The 21,327-nt window shown below is 42.8% G+C and overlaps 1 protein-coding gene across 3 annotated transcripts; it reads right to left on the reverse strand.

Annotated features, from left to right (window-relative positions):
- Positions 1 to 2,696: 2,696 nt before the first annotated feature.
- UHMK1 (U2AF homology motif kinase 1) lies at positions 2,697 to 19,866 on the reverse strand. 3 transcript variants are annotated; one of them, XM_058701024.1, is made up of 8 exons: positions 19,389 to 19,860; positions 17,679 to 17,971; positions 16,724 to 16,915; positions 14,600 to 14,694; positions 10,350 to 10,426; positions 10,101 to 10,199; positions 7,720 to 7,808; positions 2,697 to 3,725 (listed from the first exon to the last, which is right to left on the reverse strand). In XM_058701024.1, the coding sequence occupies exons 1-8, from the start codon at positions 19,654 to 19,656 to the stop codon at positions 3,579 to 3,581; spliced, it is 1,260 nt and encodes a 419-aa protein (XP_058557007.1). In that variant the 5' UTR covers positions 19,657 to 19,860; the 3' UTR covers positions 2,697 to 3,578. The 3 variants fall into 3 exon arrangements, with proteins under 3 accessions (XP_058557007.1, XP_058557009.1, XP_058557008.1); XM_058701026.1 differs by lacking the exon at positions 19,389 to 19,860 and adding an exon at positions 18,966 to 19,163; XM_058701025.1 differs by lacking the exon at positions 7,720 to 7,808 and having other exon boundaries at positions 19,389 to 19,866.
- Positions 19,867 to 21,327: the final 1,461 nt, after the last annotated feature.

Raw genomic sequence — 21,327 nt, forward strand, 5'->3', positions numbered from 1 at the left:
CTGGCAGCCAGCACTCCCTATCACAAATCTGCTCAGAGGTTAAAATATCAGTAGAAGGAACATGAATCTAGAAGGCAAGTTAAGAATTCAAGGATATTTTTTTCCTTTAAAGGTTAATTTAACGTATCTCCGCACGCTTTAGCAGCTGGAGTACCAAAAGGAAGGCAATACTTGTCTCAGTGAAAACAAGGGAAAGGAGGAGCAAAACTGTATTTTACGGTTTTTGTTCTAAAAGCAGCCAGTTTGGGCTCAAGGCGGAACAGAGAGGGAATGTCTCTACAGAGTTGCTACACGGATGGCCACAAAAAAGGGGAGAAATCCAGTGGTAATAAGGGCAATCTCTTACTGCAAGAGGGCAACTTTAAAATGCAGCCAATTATCTTTTAACGAGGTGTGTCTGAGTCCACCTGCTTTCCTAGAAAGAGAGCATTCAAGTTTTCAAAGTGGCTAGCTGGCCACCTCCCCCAAATGTTTCCAAAGGACCAAAGATTTCCTCCAGAATAATCAGTTTCTATGTCTTTTCTGGGCCAAGAGTGTATCGTGACGACACCACAGAATAATGAGGAACCAGCAAGGCAAGAGGGAAGGAAGCAGAGACACTAACTTAGGGAAAGAAAAACTACCTGAGATAAAATTTGTCCGAAAGAGTAAGGTTTAAGTGACAAAAAGCCGCACCTCTTTACCCTACCTCTCAAAAAGAAAATTCCTAGGTTTTTAATAACTTTGAGGAATCAAAATGTGTGTATATATTTCACCCTAAAAGAATCATAAAAATCACATCTTTTGATAATATTTGGTTCAGGTTTGAGAAAGACAGTAAGATTAAACTTCTTACAGTATCGGGGGAGGGAGGGAGAATCTGCAAACGTGATCTTTGGTAGTAATGGGCTAAAAGCTATAAAATCACAATTTACATCACAGGAGGCATCTTTTTTCAATTTGGTGGCTTTAATATAAAATATTTAATTCAATGCACGGTACTCAGGCTCATCAATTAGTCCCTTGGCCCCCTGAAAATCTAGTTAGGATCTTCCGTAATAAAATTCTACAGTGTCAAACACTACATATAGGTATGAATATATCGGCAATAAGACGACGAAGAATGCCATGACATTCAGCATCACGACGCTAGCAGCACGTGGCGTCACTAAGCTTAGAAGCCTCCCTGCAGTTCATTTGTGAGGGTTTCTTCTTTGTGGGGGTGGAGGCGGAGGAGAAAGGTACAGGTGCCGACCTGGGATGCCTGCTCTTAAAAGATTCACTTGTATTCCACGTTCATCGGTATGCACAGAAGGACCTGGCGTTTTTAATCACCACGGAAGCTGCTACCCACATAAACATTTATGTTTTAGGAAAGTTTACGTTTCCAGAGTACTGGTTATACTCTCTCGAACTTGCATTTGAAAACAAACCAGCTAATCAATTTCTGAGACGGCCAGAATGAAAAACCACACATCTTCCTTCTAAGGGCACTTACAATTTAATCTTCCCTTGGAGACGATGCCACAAGGCCTTCAGGCAATTCATAAATCCGCCTCTTTATACCAAATTCGGCTTCATAATAAACATTAAGGGAGAGTCCTGAATAATTATGATAACTGTAAATAACTCAAATGTCAAATAGCAAGTGTTTGAATAGGGTAAAAGAATCCGTCCTCTAAAATGTAAATTCTTAGCTGGGCTCTCGTTAACACACACAGACTGTACGAAGCGGCTTCCAGCAGGGAAAGATATTAAAGGCTTTTTCCTTAGGAAAAAACATTTTTAATTTCATTTAGATAAGGAAACAAGAAAAAAATTCATAGCCTGTATCCTTGTTTTTTTTTGTATAATCAGTGCTTTTAAAAGGTTTCCCAAGTTTTAAACCTTTAAAGTCAACCTACCATAACGTGGGAGGAATCCATGATTACAACTCCTAAAACCACGTAATCAACCCATGTCCACGAAAGCGTGCGCACTAGCATCCTGTGCTCAGGGGCACAATGGATTGCTGTAAATCCTTTCATGAATTCTTGATGAGTTTTTCTTCCTTTCTCCCTCCGTCTTATGAGAGCTACACCTTTCCTAACTTCCCTGCAGTCAGAAGCCAGACGGTCTGGGACGCCACCCCTCTGGCTTTTCTTCGACCACGAAGGCAGGCAAAGAATGGGTGAAAAGGAAAAGTAGTAGAGGGAGGGCGATGGCAGAGAAAGAGAGGAAGGAAAACAAGAATCCCGGATTATCCCCTTTCTCTTTGCCTAGTTTTTTTCTTTCCCTTTCCCTTCACTGAACATCTAATTCTTTCTTTTTTTTTCAACGTTTTTTATTTATTTTTGGGACAGAGAGAGAGACAGAGCATGAACGGGGGAGGGGCAGAGAGAGAGGGAGACACAGAATCGGAAACAGGCTCCAGGCTCCGAGCCATCAGCCCAGAGCCCGACGCGGGGCTCGAACTCACGGACCGCGAGATCGTGACCTGGCTGAAGTCGGACGCTTAACCGACTGCGCCACCCAGGCGCCCCTCTAATTCTTTCTTTTTGACCCACTTCAATTTCCATCATAGTAAACAGAACTCGATCTTGAGAAATCTTACAATGATCACAGGAGATTCAGTACAGAAAAGATGAGCTAATACAGGTTCTAAAGGAGCCCGGAGGATGGGGCAAGATACGCGCAGCAAAACTTTTGCTTCGTTCCAACCAATTTAAGAGTTTCAGTTTAACCCAGTCTAGACTCATTTGTTCTGAGCCTCTCAGGAATGAACTATTTTCTCATTTACATTCTATGAGACCAACTCTCAAAAAACATATGTCCTAAGTCTTACAGACATGAAACAGCTAGGAAAGAGACAGGTACAGACTGTATGAGCTCACAAGACTCACACTAGAAAGCACGCCGACTCAAATCTCCTCTAGTCTTTCATTCCTGCACACTCACTCAAACATACAAACTAGACATAAAAATTGTGCAAGATCAAGCATCAGCTTTCTATTTTAAAAGCCTTAATTAAAAAAAAAAAAAAAAAAGTAGATAGGCTCACTGCAGTTTCTTTAAAGGAATATTCAGTACTACAGTACTCCTTTAAAAAAATTCGTAACTCAGTGTTAAGAACACAGTAGGTAATTGCTGCTGGACAATCACTTAACAATTACTGGGAACATCCAGTGCCAGCTATGAGTATCAGTGATAAGGAAGAACCACCTGACAACATAAAGGAATAATCTGGAAGTGATGTCACCGACTCTAACAAACTTGTTAATATTCACTATGACATGATATTATTCATCCTTGCTTCACGATCATGTGGAATAATTAGTATCTTTTTAGGTTACATACTGAAGAGCAGCACTTGGCCTACTGCACAAAACAAAAGGTTGCCCATATGGATGCTCTAAAACCCCTCAATGTATAGCTGAGAGGTCTTGTCCTACTCAGTGCCAAATGTTTGCAAGGCAGTCATTGCTTGAGCACGTTAGTAGGATTAAATAAATGTACAAAGTATTCCCTTAAAATGGTAAGGGGGTACTTCTGCATTCAGATGTAGAATACAATAACCCAGGAAATGGAGGAGAAACAGGAAAGAGTCCTCAGGTTACTGATTAAAGCAAAGTTTGGTACAGATATCCCCTCTTGTAGGCACTCAGCGGGTAGAATGTGGCCACAACAAACTTCCCATCAAACATCCTTCCAGTCAGCAATTTCTGAGCAGCTTTGGAATCACCGGCATTGGCATACTCCACAAAGACCTGTAAGAGGACACAGAAAAGTGGCTTCATTCCCATCAAGACTGCTTTACAACAGGGCTTCTTCAACTCTAGGGAACACGCGCGGATCATTTAGGGCACACATAGGGATCACACCTTGTTACAACGCAGACGTGGTTTCTGGAGCTCTAAGGTGGGCCTGAGTCTCTACAACAGACTCCCAGGGGCGCCCGCGTGGCTCAGTGGGTTAAGCATCCAACTCTTGATTTCAGTTCAGGTCATGATCTCATGGTTTGTGAATTCAAGCCCCACACTGGGCTCTGTACTGACAGTGCAGAGCCTGCTTGGGATTCTCTCTCTCTCCCCCTCTCTCTGCCCCTCCCCCACGCACTCTCTCTCAAAATAAATAAATAAAGGGGCGCCTGGGTGGCTCAGTTGGTTAAGCATCCGACAGGTCGTGATCTCATGTCCCGTGAATTTGAGCCCCACATCGGGCTCTGTGCTGAGAGCTCAGAGGCTGGAGCCTGCTTTGGTTTCTGTCTCCCTTTCTCTCCGCCCTTCCTCCACTTGCTCACTCTCACTCTCTCTCTCAAAACACTTAAAAAAATACCTTAAAAATAAATACATAAAATAAACTTTAAGTAAACAGACTCCCAGGTGATGCCAATGCTGCTGGTCCACAGACCACATTTTTAAGCACGGTTTAGAATATTTCCCTAACTCAGTTCCATTCAGAAAAATCCACAGAAGACAAGTTGGGTGAAAAGTGTACATCCGTTTGCCATGTTCAGAGGCCAAAGAGAGGGCCGAACAGCCCGGAGACCAGGTGTGCTCCCGCAGCATCTCAAAGACAACCTACGCATTCAGAAGCGGCGGGAGGAAAACCTGGTCACGATACCTACGAGACTCGTAGGAACCGTGACTACAATAGGGAAGAGTTTAAAACTAGATAATTTCCTTTTCCAGAGCCTCAGATTTCCTGAGACAGGTAGAGGATACAGCCTAATAACTTATGTTCTTTTTGATGATCCAAAGTAAAAGTTACTGGGAGACGAAATAATTTGAAGTGACATGTCCTCAATTACCCATGAATTTGTGAACCAGAAAAAGAACAGCCTCATCCTCCTCTCGCTCATTTGTTAAGTCAACAGTCTTCAAACCGGGGTGCGAGCATCCTAGACACTCAGACTCTCAAAGGGAAACCAAAAATAGGCCATCTGAAGGAAATCAATTTCCAGAGTCTCAGCATTCTCTTATACCTGCTCCTAAAATTGGATCCACCAAGAAGTTCAAGGCAGATTCTCCTTTTCCATTTCCCCTTTCCACTTGACAAAGTTGCTTCGGAAGGGTATAGAAACCTCCAGGGCATGAAAAGAGACAATTCCAAATATAGTACTTTTGAACTGAATCTTCCTCCATGGGTAAACAAAGCACTATGCCCAGCCTGTGACTGCTCACTACCCCTCCCCCCATTTTTATGTTTATTTTACTTGTGAGAGACAGACAGACAGACAGACACCCAAGCAGGCTCCATGCTGTTGGCACAGAGTCCACTGTGGGGCTCGAACTCATGAAGCCATGAGATCATAACCTGAGCCGAAACCAAGAGTCAGACACTTAATGGACTGAGCCACCCAGGCACCCGAGTACCAGTTAGCTCTAGCGACATAGGCCTTTTCATTGAACACAAAAGAAAGTTAAAAGATGACGTCCAATGACAATGCAGCTCTTCCTGACTTTTTTCAACCTGATTCTCAGTAACTTCCAAGTCCACACACCAGCGTTCAGTGAGCAGACGTGCACTTCCAGAAGGAGAGCCATGCTCTCTGTGATGCTCCTGGCTTCACAGATAACCGACCTCCAGTTTTATACATTGCAACATTTCAAACTAAAGAGGAAAAACATTTTTATAATTTACTATGAAATTAAATAATTATATCAATTTAATCTTGACTACTTTTTCTAATTACAAGACGCATTCCATAGTTTAGATTTTAGTGACTTTTACAACATTCTTTAAAAAAACAAACAGTATTGTTAGTTTGAATCGATTATTTGAATGAAGACTGACTTTGCCAACCAGGTAACAGACGTATCAATAACCTACAGAAGTTCCACCCGAGATTCCACGAGTCTATCGGCTGTTTTCATTCTCCTCTAAATGTCAGTGAGAGCTTGTTAACACAGCATATTTCCTCTCGCTGACGAAGATCTGTTTTTCCATATCATCTGAAGGCTGGATACTTCTTACCCAAAAACATTCCTCCTGTTTCTCTCTTCTGTGCCTTCCATCTCATACTGACCGCTGAGGTTCATGTCAAGTCAGATCATGTTAGCCCTTAATTCAAAATCTCCAAAGACCTTCCCCGCTGGTCTAAAGGTGTCTGGAGTCCCACGAGGCTCACTGCCCCTGATCCGCCCCTCCGTTAAGGCAGAGGTGCTGTAATGCCCCCTCTTTCTCACTCTGCTAGAGCTACACCAACCTCCTCAAACCTGCCAGGCAAGTTCAGGGCCTTGAAACTTGCCGTTCCCTCTATCTGGAACTCTTTTCCTCATCCCCTTTGTCTTTCAACTCACATGTAACTTCAGCTTGCCCCTCCCTACCACCCAACAGAAAACTGCACCCCCCGACACACACACACACACACACACACACACACACACACACAGCACTCCTTAAACCTCTTCTCCTTAGACCTTTTCTCCACAGCACTTATTGATACATATCCTTGTGTCTGGTTGTGTCACTATTGTATCCCTGGGCCTAGAACATAATAATACGTGCTCAATAAATACTCCTTGACTACACAAACAGCAATGATGCATTCAGTATGCTACTGACCCTGAAAGAGATAATGTTGTTACTACTACCTTGGTAATGATTTTTCACGAAGATCAGAGCGAAATGTCTTTCATTTCTTTTTTCAGTTGCCAAGAATTTTCATATAATATTGAACCAAAAGATAAAAATAATAATCCAGGAGCGCCTGGGTGGCTCAGTTGGTTAAGCATCCGACTTAGGCTCAGGTCATGATCTCGCAGTTCATGAGTTCGAGCCCCACGTCGGGCTCTGTGCTGACAGCTCAGAGCCTGGAGCCTCCTTCGGATTCTGTTTCTCCCTCTCTCTCTCTCTGCCCCTCCCGTGCTCGCACTCGGTCTCTCTCTCTCAAAGATAAGTAAAAACATTAAAAAAGAAATTAAAAAAAAAATCCACAACCAGAGGTGACTTCACCCAGCAGGGGACATGTGGCAGTGCTGAGAGACACTTCTGATTGCCACAGCTGCAAAGGGGGGTGGGAGGAAGGCATCTGTTGGGTGGAGGGTTGGGACGCTGCTAAATACCTATAGTGCACGTGACAGCTCGCCCCACGAAGGACTATGCAGCTCATGCGTCAATGGCGTCGAGGCTGAGAAACCCTGAATAGGATAATCCTCTGTTCCAGAAAAGCAGAAATACTACAGGTAGAAGAAAGATCTTCAAAAGACTTCTCTAATAATCTTAGTCAAAAATTTCTGAATCGTAGTTTTAGCCTGTACATTGCATAGATGAAAAAACTAAGGATCATCGTCACCAAGCTGGTCACACGGAGACTGGAACTCAGGTTTCAGCATTCTCGGGCGGTGAACTTTCCTTCTTTAAATTGGCACCAATAATTCCATTATAATGAGACCCTAACCTAAATGGTTTCCTCACCCTACCTAATCGGAACAAAGTAGGCCACGGTATTTCTGTAGCTGACCGTGACCTAAATTAGCCTATGGTACAGCTTGTGTCACTGGTGCTCACAATGGCTCAAAACTAGATTTGATACTTTTGAAGAAAAAAGTCGTAACTGATTAAAAAAAAAAAAATGCACACCTAGTGCAGAACCTTTGGAAAAAAGCAAAAAGTATAAGAAAATAAGAACATCCATAATGCAAAACTCATAATTTCTAGCAACGTTTCTGGGTGCATCTTTCGACAGAACTAAACAACATTTGTTCAGAATTTTAGTAATCTCTGAGTAATTCTGAAATTATGAAAACGTCCACTTACTTGTCCCCTGCCAGGATTTTCCTTTGGAACAAGGAGAGAGACCACTGGTCCATATTTTTGACACTCCTCTTTTACATCTTCTACAACATCTGATTATGAAAACACATTACAGTAACCACATTGCTGAATTACTAAGCACTCATTATTTAAAAACTTTAAATCATCAAAGAATTCAGGAATCCGTATCTAAGTAATGAGGTCATTTTCTACACCTTCTAAAATTAAGCTTAAGGATAATATAAACTCAAAGCATTTAATACGTCCCACTTTTCCAATTGCTTTTTTCTTCCCCTTCCTGAAGACAACAAAAATTATCAGTTTCTTCTGTACCCTTCCCTAAATATTATTAAACTTATACAAGCAAATATGATCATATATGCTTCTTTTCGAAGTAAAAAATTCCAATCTTGCCTTTTTTTTGAAGTTCATTTTGAGAGAGAGAGTGAACAAACAGGGAAGGAGCAGACAGAGAGGCAGAGAGAAAGAGAGACAGAGAATCCCAAGCAGGCTCCACACCGGCAGCATGGAGCCCGATGCGGGGCTCAAACTCACAAACCGTGAGATCACGGACCTGAGTCGAAATCAGAAGCTTACTGACTGAGCCGCCCAGGTGCCCTCACTGTGTGGTTTTAATGAGCATTTCAGCAGATGAGAATGAAATATAGGAGACCGACTCCCATACCCTTTACTATAGTATCCAACTATATCCTTTACCCATATTTACTGGGCCGCCTTGTAAGAGCTGTGTTAAGAGCTATTAAGTTAAATAATTTTTCCCTTTATTCTCTTGATTTGGAATCTCGATCTTAATCCCGATTTGGAATTTATTTTGGTCTAAACGGGAAGGTTTAAATCCAACGTCCTGTCCCACTCCCACCCAGATTCCAAGACAGTTGTCCCCATACATAGGATTTCTAGCTAAGCAAATTTATCTAACACTAGTGAGCGTTACCTGAGGACGACCTTACTAATCAGAGCTAACAAAGGTATTTAATGCTACTATGTTGTCTGTGACACTTAGTTCATGAGATTCTTAAACACTAAGATCTAATAGCAACGTGTAAACACTCGATGTATTTATGTGCAGGAATGAAGTGTTATACAACAAAATACAAAGAAAAGAGGAGGCATAATATGCCCAAGATATATTCAAGAAAGCCCAAGCCTGAGTTTTACAAACAAAATTAGGAGACGGAAGTAGGTGCTGAAGACAGTAAGTAGATCGGCACGAAGGACGTAAGTGGTATTACCAAGAGATTATTTAGAGCCCCTGGTACATCATGACCTGATTAAAACAATGTTGAAGGCAAGACTATTCTTTCTGATTAACAGGCATCCTGAAAAGCTGAGGCTGCAGATTCTCACAACTATTACGGATTCAAACAAATTACGCTTGTGTCATTCGTCAAATAATGACATATAGCCCAGGGACATAAAATAATTTACCCTTAAAGGCACAGTGTGATCAAGTTAGCTTTATCTGTAACGGTTTTAATTTTCCACAAAGAAAATGTTTACTATGAAACAACTGGTATTTTTAAATTGGGTCCTGCTTGAGCCCATTCACCGCTGTGCTTCCAGAACACTCTTTCTAAAACAGAAGTCTGACTGTATCACTCCCCTATTTTAACTTTTTCATGGCTCTTTATTGTATTCAACCAAGCACAAATATTTATTGAGTACTTATTTCATAAGCCAGGGACTGTTCTATCCCTGAGGTATAGGTTCTCTTGTGTCATATTCCAGTGTTACGGTCTCTGGGATAAAATCCAAATTCTTTAACACAGTAAATGAGTTTGTTACAGATCTGTATTCCCGGCTATTTCTTCAGCCTTGATTGACCGCTCCCCAATAAGCATCCTAAGATACAACCACACCAAACAGTTTGTTATTCTCAGAACATGCCACGTTTTCTCTCGTCTCTCACTTTATGCCATTTCCTCATCAATCCCTCAACTCTTAGCCAAGCAAGTCCAGTTACTAACAAGGCTCAGCCATCACCTCCACAGAGACACCCTCACGGGTCACTCAACCTGGGTTAAGTACCTCTCCTCTCTGCCTCTGTACACTACCCTACTTTCCGATTTATCACAACTGTAAGCATTTGTTGACATAAACGTCTCTTGCAGGGGTGCCTGGAGGGCTCAGGCGGCTGGGCATCTGACCCTTGATTTCGGCTCTGGTTATATCTCATGGTTCGTGGGTTCAAGCCCTGCATCAGGCTCTGCGCTGTGAGCGCAGAGCCTGCTGGGGATTCTCTCTCTCTGCTCCTCCCCCGTTTGTGCGTGCTCTCTCTCTCTCAAAATAAACAAATAAATACGCTTTATAAGTTGTTAAAAAAGATACGAAAAAAATTAAAATGTAATTTAGGAAGCAGTTACCTTCATACTCCTCTTCATTCTCGAGATAATCATCATCCAGCACATTCAGTAGCCTTAGCACTGGAGTTGGAAGCATCACCAGATCTTCAATATGAGGGGCTGTTGAGGTTCATACAACATGGTTAAGTGTAAACTCCCCCAAATGAATGGATGAACACTAGGCAAAGGAGCATGGGAACAGAATGTAAGTGAGTTCTGGTGTCTGACCGTCAAATGCCCAAGGAAGAAACAAAGACGCAGGCAGCTTACCGAAAGGAATGCTAAAGAAGGGGCTGCACAGAGCCATCTCAGCAGGGATTCTTCTGCCCGGGTCGTCGTGAAGCATGCTAAACACACAGACAGGGATCTTTGTGACTATCGTCAAGTCTTATGAAAACGGAACCGCTGAAGACAATTCAAATGTCTAATGTTCACGCAACATTAGCTAAGTCAGCATGGCTTACTGGAGCATTCATCTACAAAATACACGAATGCTATTTGCAAGTAAGTGGTTCAATAACTCATGATACATACCTAGGACACAATACTATATTTCGATTTTTTATTATTTTTTGAGAGCGCACACCCGCAAGTGAGGGAGAAGTAGAGAGGGAAACAGAGAATCCCCTAGCAGACCCTGCCCCTTGGCGCAGACCCTGACACAGGGCTCGAACTCACGAACCGTGAGATCATGACCTGAGCCAAAATCAAGAATCAGACGCTTAACCAACTGAGCCACCCAGTCACCCCCAGATACAACTATTTTTCAAATGGGGGAAGAATGGGAAAAGCATATGCAAAAATAACCTTTTTTTTTTTTTTTTTTTTAATTTTTTTTTTCAACGTTTTTTTTTTTTATTTATTTTTGGGACAGAGAGAGACAGAGCATGAACGGGGGAGGGGCAGAGAGAGAGGCAGACACAGAATCGGAAACATGCTCCAGGCTCCGAGCCATCAGCCCAGAGCCTGACGCGGGGCTCGAACTCACGGACTGCGAGATCGTGACCTGGCTGAAGTCGGACGCTTAACCGACTGCGCCACCCAGGCGCCCCAAAAATAACCATTTTTAGTAATCTTCCTAGAGTATTATTATCCTGAGACTGTTTTAATATAAGGTGGAATAAAACAAATGAGCAATTATAAAATATTCTAACATTCCCCTTGTCCTTAAGAACCAGAATTCCTGACATAGAACGAGAAAGAGATGTGAAATAAAAGTTACATAAAAACTCTGTGGTCTTGGGGCGCCTGGGTGGCGCAGTCGGTTAAGCGTCCGACTTCAGCCAGGTCACGATCTCGCGGTCCGTGAGTTCGAGCCCCGCGTCAGGCTCTGGGCTGATGGCTCAGAGCCTGGAGCCTGTTTCCGATTCTGTGTCTCCCTCTCTCTCTGCCCCTCCCCCGTTCATGCTATGTCTCTCTCTGTCCCAAAAATAAATAAAAAACGTTGAAAAAAAAAAAAAAAAAAAATTAAAAAAAAAAAAAAAAAAAAAACTCTGTGGTCTTGAATTTGAATGGGGAATATTCATATGAACTCTGTCCACTTAAAAGGCCTAGAAACAATGACCATCCCAGTAGCAATGAGTATCCCCACATAATTTCTTTTAATGTTTATTTACTTATTTTGAGAGAGAGAGAGAGAGAGAGAGAGAGAGAACGAACCAGCAGGGGAGGGGCAGAGAGAGAGGAGGACAGAAGATCCAAAGCCGGTTGTGCATCGTTTCTTGGCCTTTTGGCTAAGACCAAGCGCAAAGCGGGCTCTACACTGACAGCAGAGAGCCAGACGCGGGACTCGAACTCACGAACTGCGAGATCATGACCTAAGCAGAAGTTGGACGCTTAACCAACCGAATCTCCCAGGCACCCCTAGCAATGAGTATTCCCAAAACTCAGTGGTTTTAAAATACTACTTCCTACTAAAAGAAATCAGGCTTCTCGGAGAAATGGCTATTTCCAGGTCTGGGGCAGGAAAAGTATAAGATGAACTGGGAACATCTTGTTACACCAGATAGCAAGGAAGCTATAAAAGATAATAAGGTCAGGGACACCTCAGTGGCTCAGTTGGTTAAGTTTCCAACTTTGGCTTAGGTCATGATTTCACGGCTTATGAGTTCGAGCCCCACATCAGGCTCTGTGCTGACAGCTCAGAGCCGTGAGCCTGCATCAGATTCTGTCTCCGTCTCTCTCTGCCCTTCCCCTGCTCATGCACTCTCTATCTCTCAAATATAAACATTTCTAAAAAATTGAAAAAAAAAAAAAAAGATAATAATGTCTGCAAAATCCAACTTACACATGCTGACATTCATCAAAGATGGGCAATTTTAGCTTCAATTAGAATAAGAACTGCAATGGGTTGCAGTTACCAAATAATGATACTTTGAACTTTCAAAAGGGAATGATTCCTTTGGAGGATGACAGAGAATCAACGCATTATGAAAACCAGTGAATAGAGAATCAAGCGTTTACTTTGTCTTTGGTTAACCAAATGAAGCACGAAGGACAGAGTAAGAACATCAACGTTCTACAAACCCTAAGAAAGTAATGGATCTGAGCATTGAATGGTAGTAGTTTCTAATAGCTACGTTATGCGCCTCCTTAATGAAAAAACACAATACTATCTGTAGTCTTGCTCCCCCCCACACACCAAAATCAACCCTCTAGATACAACTACCAATTTACAAGAAATAAACAGATATTCATTAAACTATACCAGGGTAACACTGTCAGCAAAATGCAGACTGTGGACAGCTATAGCAAGCCAACAACCCAATAAATAAGGGAACAACAAGTAAATAAGGAGAAAGTGGGGTAGGAAATGGAAAAGGACCTTTCAGATTAAAAGAAACTTAAAAAGGATTTTTTTTTAGAAGAGCAGCACTAAACCATAGTGTTTAAAGATGCATACTATAATGAAAACAAGGACGTAATTGCCATAATAGTCAGGGTAGTGGCTGCTTTCAAGGAGGAAGAAGGGTTTAAGATTAGAATGGGGACAGAGGATTTCTGGGGTAGCTAGCAAAGTTCTAGTTCTTGACCTCAATGATAGATACAACAGTATTCCTAAGGATTCATTAAGTTACACATTTGTTTTCAATATCTGTGTTTTATTCTACAATAAAAAAGGTTCAAATAATTTGCATGCGTACATAGCAAAATATGTGGAAAAATACCGAAAAGAAATATACCAAGTGCTAACACTAGAAAGTAGGTTTATAATTTTTATTTTGCTGATCACAATTCTCTGTAGCTTCCAAATTTAGTATTTGCTTGTACAATCAAGGGGAAAAAAAATCCCAAAGTCAATACCAGAACTTACATGATCTGATCTGACTTCCAAGTTACAACGTATTACACAGTCTCACAATGCCACCTTTTCTATGAAAAATGCAACTTGTAAACCTAATACCAATCAGATAGTAACAGCTATTTAAAACCAATTTGTAAAACACACACACACACACACACACACACACACACACAAATAAGTGCAAGTAAAATTGTAAGTCCTTATCTGGGTAAATTCTGTGGACTGTAATGTTAATTTCCTGGTTTTGACATTGCACTACAGTTACGTAAGATGTTACCACTGGGGGAAACTGGGTGAAGAGTACACAGACCTCTTTGTAACATTTTTGCAACTTCCTTTGAATCTGTAATTATTTCAAAATAAGAAGCTGTTTAAAAAAAAAAAAAAAAAAACAAACCACCAAAAACCCAAAACCTACTTGGAAGGTGGTAGGGTTAATATTCCAAAGAAAGAATACTGACTTGATCAAAAGATCTACTCTTTTGCAACACAGTAATTATCTTGTTCACTTCTGGCCCATAATGAGAGAAACGTGAAAAACCAACTACCTGATAATACACATGATGTCTTATTTTAAAATATCTAATGTTTTGGACCTACTCAGGAAACAAAACCATTATTTCTGTCCCCACAGTTTTCCACGGTAATTATTTAAAGTATAATGCATAGCTACCTTATTTTAAACGCTTTTTGGTTGTCCAAAAGCAAACTCAGTCTTTAGTTAATAAACACTCTCTTTAAAAACCTACTTTCGGGGGGCGCCTGGGTGGCTCAGTCAGTTGAGCGTCCGACTTCAGCTCAGGTCATGATCTCGCGGTCCGTGAGTTCGAGCCCCGCGCCAGGCTCTGGGCTGACGGCTCAGAGCCTGGAGCCTGTTTCAGATTCTGCGTCTCCCTCTCTCTCTTTGACCCTCCCCCATTCATGCTCTGTCTCTCTCTGTCTCAAAAATAAATAAACATTAAAAAAAAAAAAAATTTTAAAACCTACTTTCAAAAAGACCCTAGAAGAAACAAACAAAAACCTAATTTCCATCAAGTATACAGGACTGCCAGAGCTACAAGAGGACTGACGTACGGCTGCCGAAAAGAGCCTCTACGCGATCACCAGAAATAATGTAAATCCTGTCAGTAGAAGCAAACAAGCAAACAAACAAAAAAAACCCACATTCATGTAGTACACGTACACATTTAAGAACTTTAAAGTACACATATCGTACCTTTTGATAAGGTCTCTTAGGTGATAGGCTGGAATTGCGGCATTCACCACGGCTTTACTGGCAAATATGTGATCGATAATAGCAGAACTGTTTGCCTAAAAAAAGAGAGAGAAGTCTTCCTTTAGTTATTCTGCTCAGTCTGTATTTACGGAGTACCAGGCACACAGCACTGTACTATTTGGTAGGTAAAACGCAACAGAAAACACTTCTGAGAGCTTACCACCTGAATGTGCGTAACTCTGAGCTTCTAGAGGAGGAACTTTTTTTTCTCTATTCTCAGCACCCAGCATAGTACCCGGCACTCTCTATGAATATTTAATAGATGAACAAACAGGAACAAATGCCAAAGCAACCACATAAGAACATAGTTAAATACAAAGTGACAATGAATGTGTGACAGTTGGGCTGGAGTGCCTTAGTGAAGAGTCTTTAACTGGTTTTCAGATACAAATAAACTACGAAAAGAAAGCAACGTAGTATTTAAAATCTGGATCTGCCATATTCATAGTTTAAATCCTGGGGAACGTTATGAGTTCTCAGAAGGTGGAAGTGTAGACACAAGTAAAAAGGCCTGATAACACCCTTATCGCTAAAATTTTCTGAATACTTACTACAGGCAACATGCTATGCTAAGAAGTGGTATCATTTATTTTTTAACCTCAACACTTCTGTGAGAAAAATACTATTATTATCCTCGATTTACAGAAAGTACACGGTGGTTCAGTTACCCTAAATAACTTAGAAAGCAGCGGAGGCAAGATACGAATAGTCTGACTTCAGAGCCCAGACTCATACTCATTTGGCAATTTTGCCTCCACAGAAGGTGATTAAAATACAAAATACTGTTTTTATTTAGGAAGGGTGAACACGGGATTTTATTAACGCACATCATGCCTCCAACTTGCATACAAAATGCCTGAATGGGACCTAGTTCTGATCAGCTCTGGACCAAGCAGATACAGCCTAGCGGTCTCAAAGACAGTCAAAACTAACACAAGGAATTGATCTGTATCTGGGATAGCACCGAACAAAGACTGCTGAGCCTCTTGACTGTCTGAAAGTACCAACGTGCAACAATGACTCTGGTTTTGCTTGCATGGCAGCATTTTTTGCCAAAAGTAAGCATTAGGTACACCTGCAAGACCATGAAAGCATTCCTTCCAGGGATACTTCCAGAAATAGAAGACTAGGGGTTGAGAAGAAATAAACCCTATGTGGTACAAGAGCCATTCACCAACTATATATTACAAGGTACTCAAAAAACACTTGTTGCAGAATATCAGAACCAATGATTCCTAAACCTGGTATTATTTAGCAACCTCTAGCCTAAAGGGGAATGATACCCTCACAACACTGCAGCCCCACAGTACCTTTGAAAACACAGTGAATTCCTAAGTTACGAACATACATAAAGTTCATTCTTATGTCAAGGATTTGGAATTTAGAACTCATGTTCCCACAACAACAATGCTCTAAGCAGCACTCACTTTACCAGCACAGTTCATATATGGAACATAAGTAAATCTAAAACACTGTGGAACTGAGCACGTTCAGGACACTAAACTCTGCCTAGGAAGAAGAGTATGGGGCCCAGGTCTGAACATCCAGGCGTACGATCTGCCCCAAGTGGCTTATATGTCTGTGCCTCCAGTTTGTCATTTGTAAAAGAATGACCAATATGCTCTCTGATGATCCACACAGAATTGCGAGGAAATTCAGCGAGGCTGTGCATTAAAATACTATGAGGCATTAACTATAAACCTTTACGTAAACATCATTTCACTTATAATGCACTGCTGCCTTAGTAATAGTTTAGGACGTAATATAACTAAATTACTAAACAAAAATCCCTTCTGCCTTTTTGGAAAAATGCATGTATTCATTTTATCGAGCACGTTCCTGGTAGTCTAGGCACCGGGCCCCAGGCTAAGGTCAGCAGCCGTGCAATCCTCACGAGCACATCTGTGTCTAGGAGAATAAACAGTAGCACTTAAGGTACCGAAAACACAGGAAGAGGAGTACGTGAGAGATGAAGCAAAGAGAGGCCCCGGTGAGACTCATTATAAACTGCGTGCCTTTAAGTTGGAATTAAGGATCCCAGACGAAAGCACTGGTGCAGTTTACCTTCCATTCCTGAGATCTGACTGTATGTTTCAGTTTCATTCCTGAGAACATTTCCAGTAAAATGATTCCTAGGCTCCAGAGATCCACGGCTGAGGTGCACTCCGTGTCACTCTGCAGGCCGGCCTGGGCCAAGCAATTCTGCAGCTCTGCTTCTGGAGCCCGGTACCCGTCTGTCTGAATATACTTCACATCCTGAAGAAGAAGAATAAGTATCGCGACCAATAAAAGACTGTTCACTTTCCTGCCATCTCGACCACGTATTTACTTCTCTAAACGTGTAATAAACCACTGCCAAACCGAATGCCAACAAATCTGTAGTCCTTGCCGACCCCAGTTATTTGGTTCATTAACCGAGCAGTTCTCACAGGCAAACTGCACGCTTTCCACACAGCTGCTCATTTCTTTAGATGATCTCTTGCCTGTTGGGCACTGCTGATAAATAAGGACACTCTGCAAAGAGCTGACAAACCGTGGAGAACGGAGGGTCTGCCAGAACTGTCACATGCGTTCTGCCATGAGCCCCAACACTGGGGACGCCGGTAATAGTAATGACCTGTTCATTACCCCACCTAACCCAAATACACGTCCTTTTTTTCACATGGTGGCAACGAAATTCTTTTTATTTGCGTGACCCCAAGCCGCTTCAGTATTTTAGAAATATCTCTAAGAGTCAGGGCGCCTGGTTGGCTCAGTTGGTTAAGCTTCTGACTCTTGGTTTCGGCTCAGGTCACGATCTCACAGTGGCATGGATTCGAGCCCCGTGTGGGGCTCTGCACTGACAGTGCAGAGCCTGCTTGCGATTCTCTCTCTCTCCCCACCCCCTCTCTTTACCCCTTCCTCCCTCCCTCCCCCCACTCTCTCAAAATAAATAAACTTAAATAAAATTTAAAAAAAAAGAAAAAAGAAATACTCTAAGTGTCTACCAAAGCACTCCTATTATTAAAGTATTTCTTACCTGATTGCCTTCTTTGAAGCTAAGTCCAAAGTCAATGAGTTTAAAACATTCATTCTCTGCACTCCACAATATGTTCCGTGGTTTGAGGTCTGCATGGACATAACCCTCATGGTGAAGAAAAGCAAGGGCCTCCAGAACATCCCTGGCACAATGCTGTATCATCCACATAGAACAACCCTGATGACTGGAATATAAAAGCAATTCCGAAACACTGACATCCAGGAGTTCAAGCAACAGACAGCGTGATGGCACATTCGGAGAGAAATGGATTGTAAAAACTCCATACAAAGTCACTAAAAAAAAGAAACAAATTATAATGCTTTCAAAACGAGACTCAGAATAAGTCGCAACACAGATAACTGCAGAACAAATTTGGGATACCCTAGATAAGGAGAACTCTGATGAGCAATCGAGCTTCCACTGTAATTTCTTTTTCCCCAAAATAAGATTTTTTTTGGCAACCGGATTATTTTAAAATGAGAAAATCTTCAACAGCTCATTACTGTTCAAAGATATGAAAGACGGCACACTAATTCAAACTGTATCACTAAGCATTCAGTGATGGGTGAATATGCACTCAGGGTACCAAGCAAAAGTGATTAAAAGTAAAATCCAAATATTATGGACTCTTAAGACAGATGTGACACCATGTGAAAACAAAATTGCAGATTGGTTCTTGATCCAAAACAGCACTCTGGGGGGTACAGGTGAAGGATAAAGCATTTGACCGCAATATAGTACTCTGTAATCTAAATATTAAAAACAGGATAAACAAATAACATTTAAAAGAGATTTAAAAGATTTTCAAGATGACAACTTAACCTAATCTTGCAAAGACGCAACAAGTCCTTAAGCTTGCAAAAACTACAAAAAAATTTCCCTCTCAAATACCAGGGTTATATACATCATCTAGCAAGCTTTAAAAAAAAAAGGGGGGGGGGGCAACACTAGTGGTGAAGAAATTCTTCTCCAAAATGGTAACATGAAAAAGGTCACTCTTCAAATTACATATCGATTATGCTTGCCGGGAAGTAAGACATTTATTTATTAGCCAAAGCTCTAACTAACTATATACACTCTGTTAACGTAAGGACAGCCAAGGCTGTTTTCACAGATCGATCATCAGTAATCATTACCTATCTTACCTGTCTTATATTTTGAATACCTAAATCGTGCAACATAGACTTACCAGGGTAAAAGTATAACGTGTTCCTAATTCTCATACTTCCATAAAGGATCCTATGTTAATACTGAGTCATTTCTCCCAAATCCATGCTAAATACGTACCAGGTAACATCTGTATGAGTTAACAGCATTTATCACAAGCCCTAGGAGTATTTCTCATCTTGCACTGGTATGCGAAGATTCAAAAATTTCCATACAAGACAGGAGACATCTAGCAAAGATGGGCCTCCTTTCACTAGGAAAGATAACTCTATGCTATTAAGTGCAGCATTTTCTGATGAGACCCGAAGCAAAGCAGAACTTAACTGAGCATCTATTACGTGACACTGGGCTAAGCAGACCACCAACTCCACCCTCCTGCAGACAGAGTGAAGGGGGATGGGAAAAGGGCCAGGATCGGGGGACGAGAGGGCCAGGCCCACGCCTCCCGCCTTAAGGACAGAAGACGGAACGCCAGGCTGAGAGAGGGGGTGTACCACCGGGCTGGGACCTGGGCAAGAAGGGAAGGGAGGCGGCGGCAATTACCGATGTTCCTGTGACCCTGCAATTGCTCCAGCGCCGCCCTCTCTTTGCGGAAACCATACTCGGCGGCCGAGGCCGCAGCGCCGGTGGTTCCCGGCGGTAAGAACTGCTTGAGGGCGCCGGGGGGCGAGCCGGGAGTGCCGCAGCAGCGCACCCGATACACCGAGGCCGAGGAGCCGCTCCCCAGGCGGCTCTGTACCTGCCACAGCCGCCCGAAGGCTTCCAGAAACCGCGGCGGCTCCGCGCCCCACGCGCAGCCGGACCCCGCCATCGGTGCGGACGGAGGGCGCTGGCACGCGAGCTGAGGCGACGCCCGGGGCAGGCCGGCAGGGCCCGCGGTCACATCCCCGCCTGCCGGACCAGCGGCTCCGCAGGGAGGGGCCTGCAGCCGCCTCGCCGACTGCCGAGACCTCAAGCCGCCATGACACCGGAAGCCGAGAGCGCCGGGCTCCAGAAGCCGGAAATGGAGGAAGAGCCAATCGTGCAGGCCCGAGGAGGCGGGCCCAGAAGGGGCGGGTCTAAGAGCTGAGCGGAGGAATTAGGTTTCGGGGAAAAGTCTGGAGCCTGAGCTGCTAAACTCTGCGGGGTGCTCCCTGCTTCTCAGGCCGACGCTAAGTGCCTTCACGAACGTTTCCTGAAACTGAGACTGGTCCTTTTTCTCGCAGAGGCGCCCCTCTCACCACTGGGACCCTAAGGAGAATAAAGCCCAGCCTACGTTTCTCCTAGACGGCAGCCCAAGGGAAACAGCCCGGTTACTGCAGGAAGGGGTTTGTCACGGCCCCCACCCCCTTGCGTGTGATCGGAGCAGGCACAGTTCTGGAAGCCCAGCCTCCGTGCCCCTTAGTCCACCTTGCCTGTGACTGCCTCATCAAAATGCATCTGCCCTGGGCGAGGCTGGACCTTGTACAAATTTTTACGTTTTATGTATTCATTCTCTTGCTCATTTAATAAACGTCTACTAAGTAACATTTAGCAAATATCAGGAGTATCGATCCACAAACTGAGGTGTGCAATAAATGTAGCCTTCCCTATTTTTCTGTCGTTCAACTTTCCCTATTTCAAGCTCCATTCAGATGGGGTGGCAGAATTGAGTTTCAGACAATTTACCCCCATCTCCTTTTGCTCAGGTGTTGTCTAAGTTCCCAGGCGGGTCGGGTGGCTTATGTGGTGCAAAGTGGAGAGGCTGAGGACCCATCTGCTCTTTGGTAACCTGGGTCATCACCTTGTCTGCTTGCTGCTGAGATGGGCCTTATTTCTGTCTACACGGCCCTTTTGGGGTCTGGAGTAGGGAGAACTCTGCATTCTCCTGAAATTTCTAACAAGCATTTTTCTCTATGTGTAAAGTCCATACTAATCTTGGGCTCTTGAAATACAAAAAACAAACAAACAAACAAACAAACACCTCACAGGCTTCTTCTAAGGCAATGAGCACAGCTGTTTATCTGCTCGTATAAAGGGAAGAGAGGGGTACCTGGGTGGCTCAGTCTGTTAAGCATTGGACTCTTGATTTCGGCTGGGGTCATCATCTCACTGTGGGTTCAGCCCTGCATCAGGCTCTGCACTGGGAGCCCACTTGGGATTCTCTGTCTCTCAATCTCTCTCTCTCTCTCTCTGTCTCTCTCTCTCTGTCTCCCCCCACCCCCCGCTCACGCGCCCTCTCTCTCTCAAAATAAATTCTCTTACACTGTGATGTCTTCTCATCGCTCCTTTGCTGACATACAAGGTAAAGGAACTGAATTGTATGATTGAGCCACATTCAAACGTGGTACCCCCCCTATTTACTGCTGTTTTAAGTTGCTAAGTTTTGGAGTAATTTTGTATGTAGTAATAAAACACTATAAACTAGAAAGGAATAAATAGTTAATATCTGCAAAACTTAATCTTATTACAGAATTTTTTTGTAGACCAGTTGCATACATTTATGCTCTAATTAGCAAAGAGT

This window comes from Neofelis nebulosa, chromosome 15 (genome assembly GCF_028018385.1).
Source record: "Neofelis nebulosa isolate mNeoNeb1 chromosome 15, mNeoNeb1.pri, whole genome shotgun sequence".
In the NCBI taxonomy this organism is placed as follows: Eukaryota; Metazoa; Chordata; class Mammalia; order Carnivora; family Felidae; genus Neofelis; species Neofelis nebulosa.

Excerpts from the sequence above, each read along its gene's own strand:
- UHMK1 (XM_058701024.1), bottom strand. The coding sequence starts at position 19,656 with ATGGCGGGGTCCGGCTGCGCGTGGGGCGCGGAGCCGCCGCGGTTTCTG. Across the intron at positions 14,695-16,723 it reads TCAGATCTCAGGAATGGAAG|GCAAACAGTTCTGCTATTAT; the intron begins GTAAACTGCACC and ends CTCTTTTTTTAG. Across the intron at positions 10,200-10,349 it reads CTTCTTTAGCATTCCTTTCG|CCCCTCATATTGAAGATCTG; the intron begins GTAAGCTGCCTG and ends GAACCTCAACAG.